Below are 15,096 nucleotides of genomic sequence, written 5' to 3'. Positions count from 1 at the left end.
TGAAACTCATGGACCAGGAAGATTCCCACCAGTGAAAGTTTAAGGGAATATCAGATTCCCTATTTTATAAATAAGTCTTTGGGGTCAGCAGAGTCCATAAGCTGTGACAAGTGTATAAGAGTGGATCTTCATTCAGTTCTCTCTTTAAATTGAAAATTATGCCACAAAATATAAAATTTTAGCGTTGCACTCAAATAACATTGTTAACACAAGCAAAAAATCAAAATGGTTTAACAGGAAACCGATTTATTAGATAAGCATAGGTAAATGTGTAACATCATGTTAACAATTGTGTGAAGAAAGTCTGCATATGCTTTCAAGGCTATTATGAAGAAAAACAATATATATTTAAACTAAAGTAACCAAAGTAAACTATATTTTAATGTAACAGTCCTCAATAGAGTCCTCAAGTTCTGGATAGGTAAAAGGGAGCGTATGTAGTGGAGGACACCTCAGTAGTGGATTCAAAGTATAAATAACAAATGTCCTTTATCAAGCCGTGATTCATGCAAAACTACCTAATAAAGATGTGATTTAAAATTTTTCTCCTAGTCATCATGGGATGAGTTTGAAGCATTTCCAGGAGGCAGTTCTTCTGTAGTCCGTGAACAGGGTTTGGATTGGCGTGAATTGTTCTGTGATAACCTGAATTAATAAACACAAAGTACAAGATTTTAACATTCCAGGTAAATTAATATTTTGGTATGCCTAAAAGTCCCTTTAATTTATTTGGTGTTTTTGGTACTATTACTTTGGCATGGTAATTAATTAAATTTATACCCATAGGTAGGCATTTCTGTTGAGTTTTCGTAAACCCAACAAAAGGATGATTGGGTGCGTTTTAGGAACTTTGTTCATAGATGCAAGGCTCCAATCAAATGCCTGTACAGTATAGACAGTTAAAACAGAAGCAATCCTGGATGGCAAGTAAAGTCAATTAGTCAACTACTAATGTTATTATATACACAACACAGCTGTGCTTAAATATTAAATTACATAAGCCATGTGATTTATATGTTGTAAGCTTGCTGCCAAGTGAAAGTTTTGAAATTTGAAGGATTTATTATACATTCCATTTTTCACCTTTGCAATACAGGTCTGCTAAAGAAAATGTCACACTACTAGTTCCCTTGACAGCTATAAAGTGTCACACTGCTCTACCTCTGACAAGCTAATATCACAATAAATGCCAAGGAACCATTGGGTTACAGAGTAAACCACAAGCAAATGCACCATTACTGAATGCAGACTGTAGTGGGTGTCTGAACATGAAAAATCGCTAATGTAAACAAAAAAGGATTGAAAGTCAATATCTGAGATTATAAACGAATAGCAGGAGATATAATGTAAAATAAACAAAGAATTTATCCCCGTACCTATCCAAATCTCACATGTGCCTTTGTATAATGAGTACATTTATTACTCCTAGTGTACATCATTTGAGCTTATCAAAAGACTGAGGCTTTTTGTCTAGATTTCTTATTTGAAAAACAAATATAAGGATGGGTTTAACAAAAAAATCACCAGCTTGCATGTGGCCTGTTGCATACATTATTTACATTTACTGATTTCTAATATAAAATGTAGGTATGCTACTTAAAAGAGAACTAACCAGAGTCTCCTTACGATGGAATAGGCTGCACTGCATCACCCAATGATCACCTAGAGCACCTGATTTTAGGAGGAGGACCAAAAGAGTGTTAATAGACTTTTCATTTTAGTGGAAGGTCTACTTTAAATACAGGTGGTCCCCAGGTTACATACGAGATAGGGACTGTAGGTTTGTTCTTAAGTTAACTTTGTATGTAAGTCGTAACAGGTACATTATTTTAATAAATGCAATTAAGACACATGTTCATCTCAACATATTATTAGGCAGTGTGGTGTCAGTTACTATATAAAATCCTCACTGTGAGTTAATCACAAAGCAAAATAAAAAAATAAAAAAACTTTATGGAGCCTAGACATTCATTAACTTCTGGGGCAAGCTGTTCTTTGATATGCAAAAATAGTTTGTCTTGGTCATTAAAGAGTTACAAGATGTTGCAGAAGAGCTCAGTCTCAGCTGTGTTCAGAAAAAGATTTATATTATTAATTTCATAAAACTACTGAATGGACAAACACTACACCAAGAAAGACTGTTAGGGGAAACATACCATTACACATAAAGATAGAACAAATCTCTTACCTGGATACACAATACATAACATACAAATTTAGTTTTCCCTAATATATGGGGGTGTGTTTTTCAGTATTACTGTTCATAATTTAACCTATTCCCTCTAAAACCAAAACATTAACAAACAGTAAAAGTGCCATATGCATACTGTGCTAGAAGTATCAAACTATATATGCATAAATATGCCTCTGTGGGCGTTGGCAGCATTTTTACTTCTTTTCATACACTGCTGTATATGAAAAGACGTATCACTACATAATCACCAAAACTCAAGGGTCTTTTTGTTGTGACTGTGTACAGCTATGTATTCCCCACCAGTGATGCAAAAGTGTAGCAATTTACTTATATTTGTTATAATTGATTTTATAAGCCTTTGAAATAACTTCAAAGCTTTGACGTTTGCAGTGTGTGAGATTTCCCTTTGTGCTGACAATCAGGTTTACAAGGAATAACAGCAGGAGTGATATAGAAAGAGGATTGATCATTGAGAGAACTTCAGAAGTTATGGAAGCAATTATCACCTGTAAATTGCCCTTTTCCTTATGAAATACTTCACCAAGTGCAAAATAATCTCAGTTTTACCTTATTTATTTAACAGTTGCCAATAATTACACATCAGCATTCTATTCTATACCTCCTTTACTCTAATATACTCTATGCTTTTACCCAAATGAACTAGGAGCTGCTAAAATTGCTAGTTTACAATGCTTTGTATATTCAACCTGCCTGTCATTTCCTGCATTTATAGCTCTGCAACCTGTAGTTAGATCGAATTAGTTGGGAGTTTACAATTTGATTTATAAAAAAGTATTTGAACTTTAAAGTTGTTCAGACCTTATAAATAATATTATACCGGAAAAATTGAGATAGAACAAATGAATATTTTCATTGGCTATTATAAAACAATATTGAAAAAAGTATAAAGGGATTGTGTTGAATAAATGCAGAAAGAAATCTCCAACTGAATGCATCCTCTCACAATAAAGATTCAATATCATGTTCTGTTTATTTGACCAAAAGCAATCAGATTGTTGCCCTAGTGAGTGCACTTACTTGTTTTCAGCTTCAGTTTTCTCAGGATAATTCCCGGAGCATACCGTACAGAATATAATGAATTCCATTATTCTTGTCCTGGTTTGCACACTTGGACAATGAATCAAACAAGGACATCTGTTAAGATGTATCTAAACAGAACTGCTAAAACTGCATATTCATACAGAAGAGATAATTAAATATCCCATTGTTACCTCTAGGATACATAATCACATCTATAATTTCTGACTGTATTTATATGCTAAATAGGGTATTTCATCCTCTGTTTCAGAACTTAGTGCAGGTCTTTCAAAGTCAACAGCAAAAAATAAAACTGTATAGCATAATCTGACACTGAAAAGTATTGAAATCCAAACCAAAAAATAATTTATTGCAGTTTAGCACTAGTGGTTGCAATAATTTTCTTTTTTCAGGCTTTATCCTTAACTTTCAACTTGTAATCCTGTAAAAAAAAATACAGTTTCTGTTCTGATGTTGTCATCCTAGGTTAGCTTCCTAAATAAACTAAAAACATCCTCATCCTAAAATACATGCAGTTTTGTAACAATGTGATGTGTCTTATAATCTTCATATGTTAAAAAACAATAAAAAGATTGAAATAGAGTACATGCAGTATTTTTTGTAGACTGAGAACATTAGGGAAATGTTAATGTATTAAAGAAGATTACTGAATAAGTTTTCTTTCTTTTTTATGTCTTTTCTTAAGAGGAAATAAGTATACATACTGAATTCAAAAGCTTGTACATATCAATTATAACAAAGGTGTTAGGGTAAGCAAATTACAAAGCAAAAGAAGAAAAAAAAACTATAAGATATGGACAAATTTTAGGGGTTGAAGAAAAAATAATTCACATACAAGGCTACAAGGCACAAAGTTTTGTTTAACATAGTACTGGGAGATCATTAGGGGGAAATAATTTTTTCTCACACCTCAAAAAATTTTGTGATGCAAGTTTCTTTATTCAAAGACGCTTCCATCCATTCCATCTGAAAGACTTGCTATAGTTTTTCCTGAAACAAGGCAAGAGTAGGGGGATTAGGACTTATCCAGTTTTGCAAGATGTTTTTTTTAGCCACCAAAGAGAGTAAGAAAGAGTGCCGCATCCTTTTTCATTTATGAGCTTTGCAAAGCAAGATCCCCAAGTATGGAGAATGTCAAATAGTTCACCAGGTTGCGTAGGGCATACAAGTCCACTGTTCTCCAGAAGTATCTAAACTTGGAACATCTCGACAGAATATGATATAAATCAGCTTCCAGTGTACCACATATCAAACATTGTGAAGAGGAGCCAAATCCTATTTGGAAGGAGCGTGATGGAGAAATATAGGCACAAAAAGTTTTACAGTCAATCAAGCTCTACGAAAGTCCAATAATTAGTTAGATGGCGTTCTGTCTGGGAAATGTTTGGTCAATCTGCACAAACCAGATTGTCTGGTTGCATAGTCTAGGTGAATGTGATAGATTAGGTATGCATCTGACATTGCTCTTCTAGCAGGCAAAAACTCTTTATGAATGTGCAGGAAAGGAAGGAAAGATTAATGCCCAGATCCAATTGTTTGTCTTTGGATTAGTCAGTGTACAAAGCCATACCATGTAGCCAATCTTGTATGTATCTTGTAACTGCTGCCCAATTATACAACTCAACAGTTGGGTCAGAGCAAAAAAAGACCTCTCCTATCCAAAAATCCTGCAACGTAGCCCTATAACCCTCCTTCCAATGTGTTTCTTACGTTTTATATAAAGCAAAACTTTTTTTGCTTTAGAGGGATATTGAGACCCGCCACAGTCCAGGACAGGATATTTAACTTTGCCTGGGAATTTGTTTTAAGATTTGGTGTATGGGGTATGGAAAATATCATGGTAAGAACCAACACTCTAATTTTTCTACACCATCTCAGCGAGCTGTGGTTTGACCCTAATACAAACACGAATTTGGCCACATCAATCACAATACTCATTATGTAATCCCCTTTAAAATCAATGTTAAGAAACCAAAATGCCAAACAAAATATGTGCTTTAACAACAAAGAACAATTGTTTCCTCCATTTTCTATTACTGAACCAAACCCCCAGCCTCTGACCTTGGGCCAGGGGGGAGGTATAATAGATTAGTGTAAGCAGTTTACAGAAATAATAAGAACAAAACAGGCATAATAAAGACAAGAAGATGGTTCCATAAAACAAGGAGGATGCTATATTGGTAAGGCCTTGTACAGCTCTCCCAGGGTAAGAAGACAAGAATCATTGAAATAATAAAACCCATGTTGTTCTTGCATCCATTCATCCATTGTTCCAATGAGAGCCATGATCAGACTAAGATATGAAGCTCAAAGTTAACTAAGGATTATCAAATATTTTCCTTTCACCTCCCCAAGTGACACACAGTTTAGAGGGGTACATTAGGGCAAAAAGAAATACCCATTTTTACTAAGCGGCGACATACTGGGACAAAATGCTTTCTCTTCTGGGCAACTGAGGCAGAAAAATCCTGGAAAGTCAAAATCTGCAGGTGGCCCACTCTTAGTTCCCTTTGCTTGGGCTAGGCTCCAAGTATAGTATCCTTGTCTATGAAGTGGAAAAAACTTTACAATAACTGGTCTCGGTATTTGACTACTTGTGAGTCGGTCTGGGCCTATGTGGTGGGCTCTTTCAAAGGTTCCAGCAGTCAGCAGGCCAGGGCCAGCATAACATCCACATACAGGAACTTGAGCAAGTCCTGACCCTTGTATTCCTCAGGAATTCCAATAAATAAGAGATTAGATCAACAACAACAGTTTTCCAAGTCCTCCAATTTCTTCTCCATGGATGCGATTAGGGTAGCTTGCCTTGTGATTTTAGGGCCTGATCCACAAAATTACTGACCTGTTGCTCCAATTCTACAATACAACAAAGAGGAAATATTTGCCAATGCCGCTTCAATGTTTTTATGTAGTGGATTGAATTTTTGAAAAAATTACCGCATCAAACATTAGAGACTTCCGTCGCCATTGGCCCTGCCGCAAGTGAAGATTGAAGTGGTGCCGTGGCCATAGAGGAGGGATCCTGTTGGAATGGCATAGGAAGCAGCTGGGCTGAAACCGGAGAGGACGGCGGTGATAAACCAGGTTTTTGTTTTTTTGTGTTCTGTTTGGCAATATTCTTGCGAACAGTGTTAGAGGGTGCTGCCTTATCAACAATCTTATTCATGACCACCTGCTCAAGTGGATAAGGATGGTACCAGGTGGCTAGGGTTAGACCTAGGTACACAGTCACAATGCTCTAGACACTGTCAGTTGCCTTCTAAAAATGAATGGATCACCACCTTCAGTGTTAATATAAGCAAAGGTCATCAAGCCAATTAAAAAGGAAGGAGAAAGCAAAAAAATTTGAGGGCATGATGGCCCATAAAAAGTGGTGAAAAAAAAATTGTCTGGATTCAGAAGCAAGGCAAGAAGCAAAAATGTGGATACACACCTTATCTTTCTTTTAGAATAGGGGATTACTGGAAATGTCAACAGTCTCTAAAAGTCTCTAGTAAGTCATTGTCAGTTTCCAGAGATCACATAGAACATCTGCCCAAATGCAATATTGCTTGGAAGTCCATCACCATTTCATGGCTAATCTATTCAAGTTGGTCCAAGCCCAATCTACACACAACAAAGATGCATTGTAACTGGCTCCTAACATTCACTTTCCTCTCCCTCACAATTCAGAAATTAGAATGTTTGTTGGTTTCCATGCATGAACTGCCTATTTCAGAAACCTCATTCAAATCAAGGCTTCCACTAGGCCAGTCAAATAAACTTTCTTGTCTTCATTATGAGCCTTTCCTCAGTGGATCATTGTTAAAATATCAATTTCAAGTTTTTTGGACAAACTTTTGGACAGACTCTTTTCTAGCAGACTTTGCTGTATATGATGCTGACTCGCTAACTGCAAGCTGTCCAGGCCCTGAAGAAGTAAGGCTAGGTACACAACTCCTGATTCTCACCAGATATGAGCTGTTGGGCTCATCTCGGCCAGGAATCTGACATGTGTACAGGGGTCATCCAGTGTCGTTCATGGATCCATCTGTCCTGTATGTTCAATGCTTGTATGTTCATCTTTCAGTCGTTTGTCTCCTAAAATGATCATGAAAGATTGTTTCCGAAGATAATAATGGAGTATGTGTACACAGCCTAAAAACATCCCAAACCATAAAAGTTTCACCACCACATTTCATTTTTGGTATGAGGCACGTCTGCTAAAATGCTATCTTCAGTCTGCACCAAACATGTCTACAGTTTGTGTCTTCTTTGATTCATCAGTCTACAGTACACTGTTCAACAAAGTCTTATGTTTGCCTATATGTTCAATGGCAAATTTTATTCTCTCTCTCTCTCTCTCTCTCAGTGATTTTTGAACAGAAACACGTTCCATACAGCCTACAATGGGGATGTACCATTCTGCTTGTAGGTGCATGTGTTTTGACACCAACTGATACATGAGTTACATGCATTTAATTTTGGGGGCTCTTGGATACATAAGTATCAAACACAGTGCAAGCGAGCTGCTGGGAATGTTGGAGAAGTGTAAGCGAGCTGTACATACAAACAGGGAGGTTTTGGAATAGAATTTGCTGGGCTATACATCTGAAATCTATGCCAGTTGTAGAATACTTTTCATATAGTGGAATTTTTTTTTATATTTTGGAAATTTCTTCTAGAAATCCTTTTCTAGACTCCACAGATATTGACAGCCATCATTCCGAGGGCACCCGATCTTTCCATGACACACATAAATAAGACATATTCCTCATGTTTACTCACTAAAGGATTTTCTAATAATTGACACCTAATATGGAACACCTGACTCAAATTTATTTAATTCAAAGTGATTGAAAATGTAACTGTTTGTACTTTTCCACATGACAAATGTGTATTTTTATTAACCTAATGATGAATAAAATTTGTCATTTTTTATGTATTATTTGTTAAAGTATATCAAGTAGCAGCTTCTAGTCAAAGTATGGTTACCAAAGCTACTGGCTTTTTAACTTTATCATTGGAATCACAGTTTAGATTCTTTATATATTTAAAAACATGTTAAACCATTTCCCGCCTCTGGAAAATAATTGGTTAAGGTCCTTATGAACTTTTACATCTTTACCACATCCTTCTTGTAAGTAGAAGCTAAGATGAAAGAAAGATCATATTTTAAACACCACTGATTTTTTTTTTATAGCTTGTCACCATGTTTCCTCTACAAAAATAAACTGCAAAACTCAGTTGCTTCAATTTAAAGGTTTACAATACATTCCAGTGCTCAACCCAGAATTTTTTTTAAGCTGGGTGGGAAGAAATTGTAGGTGGGTGGCAGCCCCTGTATTGTGACTAAATTCTTTAGTAACCACCCAAAAACAGCTGGGTGGGTGCTGAAAAGTGCAGGGTGGTGCGCCCAGGGCCAAGGGCCTGGGGAGAACCCTGCATTCCATTACATAGTACTATAATTATACATAGACCATACTTTAGTATTTAGATAAATGCATGATGAAGAAAAGCACAAGCCACAATTGTAATACAATGTACTTTTATGCATTTTAGGATTTTGCAGTTTTATAATACCAGCACCTTTCCTTTCATTAAAGTATGATGTATTATAACAGCTGAAAATCTATAATATTCCATTCTATCAGCAGAAATCCTGTACATGTCACAAAAGTGTCCTGTCAGCTTATCTGTACATTTAAAGAATGATAAAACATAAATTAGGAGGTTTACCTAAAGTTAAGCTATGGTGAGCTCCACATTCCAGGTGTCCTAAGTTTGCTGTATTTAATGTGGAAGTATGTTATACAGGACCTTTATGATCATAAATGATGTTTAGGTAATTATCCTGCCCTAGTATGCAATCATTAGGGCTTCACACTATATGCAGTGCAAAGTATTACACTGTGCCTCATAATATGTCCAATACGCAAGAACATAAGACACTGCATAGACAGCAAGGTCTGACATTCTCATTACATGCAGTGTATTGCACTTTTTTCTGTCTGCTTTGGTGCATTGCCCCATTCAATGCAATAAAAGTGGTCAGCATCATAATAGACCGCAAGGCAGGTATAGTTGTGTTTTGTAACATCTACAACACATAGGACTTTTACTTTTGCAGTACCATAGAGGTACATTAGGCTGAATGAATTATATGATGAATAACTCGTGAGTTTTGCAAAAAAATGTTTACTATTTAATTAAGAATAGGGCATAAAGACAATTCCTACATAATCTTTTCTCAAATCTCTTTTCTTCCATTTCCATTCCATCAATAGGGAACTGAAAAATGCAGAAATGTTACCATTACTGAATTGTTTTTTTTTTAATTCTCTAAATGTAGAGTATGTAGAAAAAGTTGGGGCATTAATTGGCATTGGATAAGTACCATAGTACAATAGTATCAGCTATTTCTTAAAAGTTCACTTTGTTTGAGGGCTATGAAGCGCCTTCACATCTTAACATCTTTCAGGAATTAGCTAACATTTTTCCCATGATGTCATTTTATTTGCACTCTGACTGTGCTTTCTTTTATTTTAGTTCTATGTAGCACTGTAATGACACAGATTCCTAAATTTCCCTATTTTATATGGGAGATACCCATTAAAGGGGAATATAAATTGTGTTAGGCATGGTGCTGTGTAGTCAATTGGATACATGGAAAATGTGCCCAAGTTCGTTTACAAACCTGAAAATTGGCCAAAACCCTGGCCAAAAGTACAACTGCACTTTTGCAATCCCCAATCTGTACACTTTACAGAATGCTGCATATGTCACACCAGTAAATGCTGTGTCCTTTGCTATATACTCTATGATATATACTCTAAAGCACTAACTATTGCTATTTAAAGAGGATTAATGTGTCTTGGTACTATGACAGCAGAATATTTCTTCCTTGTTCCAGTGAATTCTTACAAGCTATTACTATTGTGGATCAACAGGGAAAAATGAAAAAGACATAAAACTGCCTTGGGAAACATATAAAGAATTTTTAATCAGTAAAATGATTAAATATATAACCAAATAACAGGAGCAGCCTAATGCGTCCGCCAACCCATCTGTCAACCCATCATGTGTCCAGAAAATAGGCAAAATAAAAAAAAATTACAAATCCCATGACTAGAAGACATAAAAATAAATAGATTTGATGAAGCCATGCTGTTTTTTACCTAGCTGCATACTTCCCACCAAGATGCATTCAAGCCCATACAAGCCACAAATGTATATTTCCCTTAAGAGTAGACCTGGTGGGGAAATGGGTTGAGGTGAGAGTACATGCAGAGCTCTCCTTGCTAGAATCTTTGATATCATCTACTATCATGTCCATGATAACTGGTAATATAGCATTGTGTTAACATTTTAGGGACAACTTTAGTATACTTGTACTTTGACAGCAGCCTACCTTGTAAAACACCTACCTACTTCAATGGCACTTACTGTATGTCCCTGAACAACCTTTGCTCAGAAAATTACCCATCTGAGCTTATTGTACTGCAGTTCATTTCAATGCTATGGATAAGCCATAAACCATACTCATAGGACTATCCAGTTATCTAGCACAGTACCACTTATTCAAAGGAATGAATGGTACCACAATAGGTAGGTAAAAAAGGGCCCATCAGAGACATATTACTAGCATAGGGCTTTGGAGCCAGTCAGGGACCAACAGTGACTATGGCTTAAATAGGGAAGACATTGAGTATTTTACATAGCAGGCTGCACTTCAATGGGGTTTAGGCATTTATTAAGGGACAACTATACCTACAGTACAGTTCACATTTAGGTATAAGGTTTTTTTTCCTGTTCGCCAGTCAAATACTATGGGTATATATCATCATAATTGTGTCTAAATCATGCCTTTGTGCTATGGTAAGCACAGTTTCTAGATGGAAGGAAAACTTGTTTGTACAGTTACAAAAAGAATCATAAAAAAAAATACCTAGATAGATGAAAGTTGTGGCCTACATCAAACACAATATATAGCAGTTACAAAGTATGTATCTTTTCCAGCATCTAATCATTACCTTCAATTATTATGACCCCAAGGCATGCAATTACTGCTGTCCCGACCATCACAGTCAGAAACATGCCAAATGGAACTGCAGACAATGCTATAAAGACCAGCAGGGAGAGTGAGATGAATGGGCGCTTGTCCAAGTATTGTCCAACAGGGGAGTTCATGAAGGCAATCACCTAAGTAAAGCAAAGTAGCAAATTGAGTAAATGCTAAGACTACAACAGATAATAAATTAGATATAAATCAGAAAGGGGGCTACATACACAAAAAAAAACTTTTTGTTTTTGGTATATTCTAAATGTTCAATAACTGTCATGGAAAATTTCATTAGTGATCATTTCCAGCAACAGTGGAATAAAATGGCACTGTAAGAAATGTGCATTTCTGTTATGAAGGGGTCTATTTACAAAGACCTGAATTTGATATATACTGAAACATTCCCGGGTAGGGAATTATTTACTGCCATGAAAACACATAAACCTGGAAGATTCTCCAACAGGAAATGTTTTAGTGAATGTCAGATTTATTGTTTTATAAATAGACCCCTTATTTTATTAGTGTATGAATACAAGGTTATAACGCTAACCATTATTTGAAAAATTATCTCCAATTATTTTTAATACTTTTAAATGACTCATCTCTAATTACAATACAAAGGTACTTGATTTCCCATGAGTTACAATCATGTAAGTCTCAGCCATTATTTAAAGTTAAATATTTCATAGATTGTGGATATTATGATTCATACTTAAATCATCGAAACTCTCTGGAGATTGTGTACTTTTGTATTGGGTTTATTACCTTAAACACTGCAATAAAGAATGGAAATTATTTATTGTGATATCATTTGTCTGACTTGTGACATTTGTGTGCTGTTATGATTTCATATATAGATTGGTAAATGTTCTATTACTTAACATATGTGTATCAGGGAAAGGAATAAAAACTACATAAAAATGCATATCCAATCCAATACATTATATTCAAAAAAGTACTAACCATTACTAACTCAATGTTATTCTACCACTAAAACATGGGTGGGAGTCACAGCTTGGGTTAGGGTGTACTGCTACACTGGAGTGCCTCTATAACTAGGTGTGATAGTTATACCAGGTGAAGTTATAACCTGGGTATATGTATATCACATTCTGTATACACAGCCTACAAAAAATGAACCAGTTATTCATAATAATAAATGCACATAAAAACATAAAAATGTTTCTTTTTTAAAAATTGTTTCTCCTGTGTTGAAAGGCAATTTTCTTTAGTTTTTACAGAATAAAGTGCTTTCTTTCATTTTTTAATAAACGTAAAAATCATGTGCCTCACTCACACAGCCATATTGTCCTCTGGAACAAACTATCTATTTCAGAAAACTCATGACAGGATCATGGGGTATCGGTATTTTTCTGATATCAGTGAACTATAAAAATGTATTTTTCTTAGTGCAATGAGGTTTCACACTTCCACATGCTGAGTTTTATAATGATATCTATCTATTTTCTTTGAAACGCTTTTTCTGCACGAAAAGGCACAGTTATGTGTACAAAGACTACAGTACCTTAAAATACAAATTATATTTCTGTACGATTCTCCATTTGGATTTAGATGAGTGATACCAACTATACTTTTCTAGGCAGGATATTGTATGCCGTTATTAAATTGTGTTGTCTTCCTATGTTCAGCGATCCACACTTCACAAATAATGAAAATTCTCAGCAGATAAGTATTTTAAAAAATCTTATAGAGGCTTGCCAAAATTTATGATAAAATGAACTGCCACTTCAGGTAGCTAGATGTCACATGATGTCTGTGAATTCTTAAATGTTCTGTTGTTGGCACTTGCTTGAGTTGCACTCAGTCTGTTCAGGTGCATACTGCAAAATTGTAAAACACATGGGGGTCTATTTATAAACCGGTAGATCTAACATTTATGTAAACATTCCCTGGTTCCTGGTGAATTGATTCTCCACCAGAGAATGTTTTAGTGAAAGTCACATTCACTGCTTTAGAAATAGACCCCAAGAAATACATCTCGAAAATACATGCAGATTACCCTGTGTTTTACCTATTTACAAACAACAGATTTAAATCATATTGTCCCAGGACTAGGACAAATAAATACTCATTGATACAACACTAGAAATAAAAATTTGTCTCTCATAGCCTAAAATACTTCCCACCAGGGGCTAAAATCCTTACCACCAGGGCCAGTTTTAGGGTACGGCTAACCGGGCAAATGCCAGGGCCTGCAAAATTGTCTGGCAGAATCCTGTGCTTCCTGGGCTTGTGTGCCCATGGGCAGGTGTACATGCAAGGAAGAAGGGCTCCTTAAAGGGTCAGAGGCTAGTTTAACCTCTGTGTTGGGGGCTGGTGTTGCAACTTTGCAACAGTGACCTTGCTATTGAGTACTAGTACACTGTTCCTGATGACCCCAACCTTTGCCTGGGTTTGGCCTATGCTTTGCTTGCCGACTGACCTGACCTTGGCCTGTGCTTTGCTTACCGACTGCCCTGACCTTGGCCTAAACTTAAAATTACATTTTGCCTGCTGGCCCCCCTGACCTTTGCTGAAGTTTTACTATCTGTTAGCCTTACACCAGCTCTGATCTTAGCTTTGGTCTTCTTCTCCACCCGCGGCTATCCATGACCTGCGTACTCCCTGACTTTACCTCTTGGATATCAGTTTTCTCCATACTGAAGCCTCTCTGCTCCATCTCCTCAGACAGAGTGACCCTGGTGGCCCCTTACATCAAGAAGTATTTTGACCACTAAGACTACCAGACCATTACCCCTTACAGGGTGCTTTGATGAAGACCAGGTGTCGCTTAAACCATGTGCCTTGGGCCATCCTGTGCTACCTGCCGGAGAAACATCTAAAAGGTCTTCTGTGCAAAGGAATCCTGTGCATTTTGTGACCTTTTATTTGTATCAAGGTCAACTTTCTTTAAAACTGTCCCTGCTGCACTCCAGCAATACCATAATCTCACACACGTTTGGAACTCTTGTTCCAAAGTATCATGGAACTTGAACATTAATGTGGTTGCATATATAAAAGATGTGACGTGGTTCACTTCACTGTTTCTTCCACAAAGCATCCAGGAATATCCTGCTAGTTGAGTGCGAAACATAACATTAATATGTTATGCAATTACAATTCAGAAAAAAATGCTTGTTGTAATAAGTTGAGAGTAAGGAAGGTGTATCAGAAATGTAAAAGGATCTCAGAGTTCAGTGTTAAAAAAAGAATTAAACTACCACACAATGCTTGGGGCCCACAGGAGCTGTGTTTCTATAATGCTGTTTTAAATTATGCACAAAATATTTCCACATTATTCTAGACTTACCTAGCAAAATAAAACCCTCCATAGCTGCAATATCCGAGCTCTGCTCAGTCTGGACTTCAATCTTCAACCAGTTCTCTTGCAGGTTCCAAATCCTCAACCATCTTTATCGGCCAGGATGGGATGATGCAACTCTTGCACAACTGTCATGTATGCCCACGAAAGTTACTTTGTCCCAACATAAGATCCACTGATGTACAAACGTACATGGAACATGGTAGTTGCAACACAGCAAAATGAGTTCAATGGTTTAAAAATATTCTAACCCTAAATACATTGTCAATTATTGGAAATGGAAAAAAGCTATAGTAGATAGATGTACTGTAAGTCAATAATAATAAAAAAAATATAAAATTGTGTCCATAAAAGTATGTAGTGATATGGGTTTTGAAGGAATATAAGTTATAAAAAAATATACGTGAAAATATATTCAGAATATCATCACTTTCATTTCTATAGTTATCAGTAGCACAGAGGATAACAAACCATATTCTC

At 36.1% G+C, this 15,096-nt stretch overlaps 1 protein-coding gene across 3 annotated transcripts in view; it reads right to left on the bottom strand.

Annotated features, from left to right (window-relative positions):
* Positions 1-229: 229 nt before the first annotated feature.
* The window catches only part of LDAF1 (lipid droplet assembly factor 1), a 33,947-nt gene continuing 19,080 nt past the window's right edge, over positions 230-15,096 (bottom strand). For 2 of the 3 annotated variants that reach the window (XM_072418927.1, XM_072418928.1), the window contains exons 3-4: positions 11,266-11,434; positions 230-645 (exon numbers count right to left, since the gene is read on the bottom strand). In XM_072418927.1, coding sequence (XP_072275028.1) covers positions 515-645; positions 11,266-11,434 — 300 coding nt within the window. In that variant the 3' untranslated portion in view covers positions 230-514. Of the gene's footprint in view, positions 646-7,256; positions 7,334-11,265; positions 11,435-15,096 lie in introns of those variants that run through there. The other variant, XM_072418930.1, reaches the window with a different exon arrangement.

Source organism: Pyxicephalus adspersus, chromosome 7, assembly GCF_032062135.1.
Source record: "Pyxicephalus adspersus chromosome 7, UCB_Pads_2.0, whole genome shotgun sequence".
Classification (NCBI taxonomy): domain Eukaryota; kingdom Metazoa; phylum Chordata; class Amphibia; order Anura; family Pyxicephalidae; genus Pyxicephalus; species Pyxicephalus adspersus.
The sequence above is the reverse complement of the archived record's forward strand: the minus strand, read 5'-3'. Positions and strand labels throughout refer to the sequence as shown.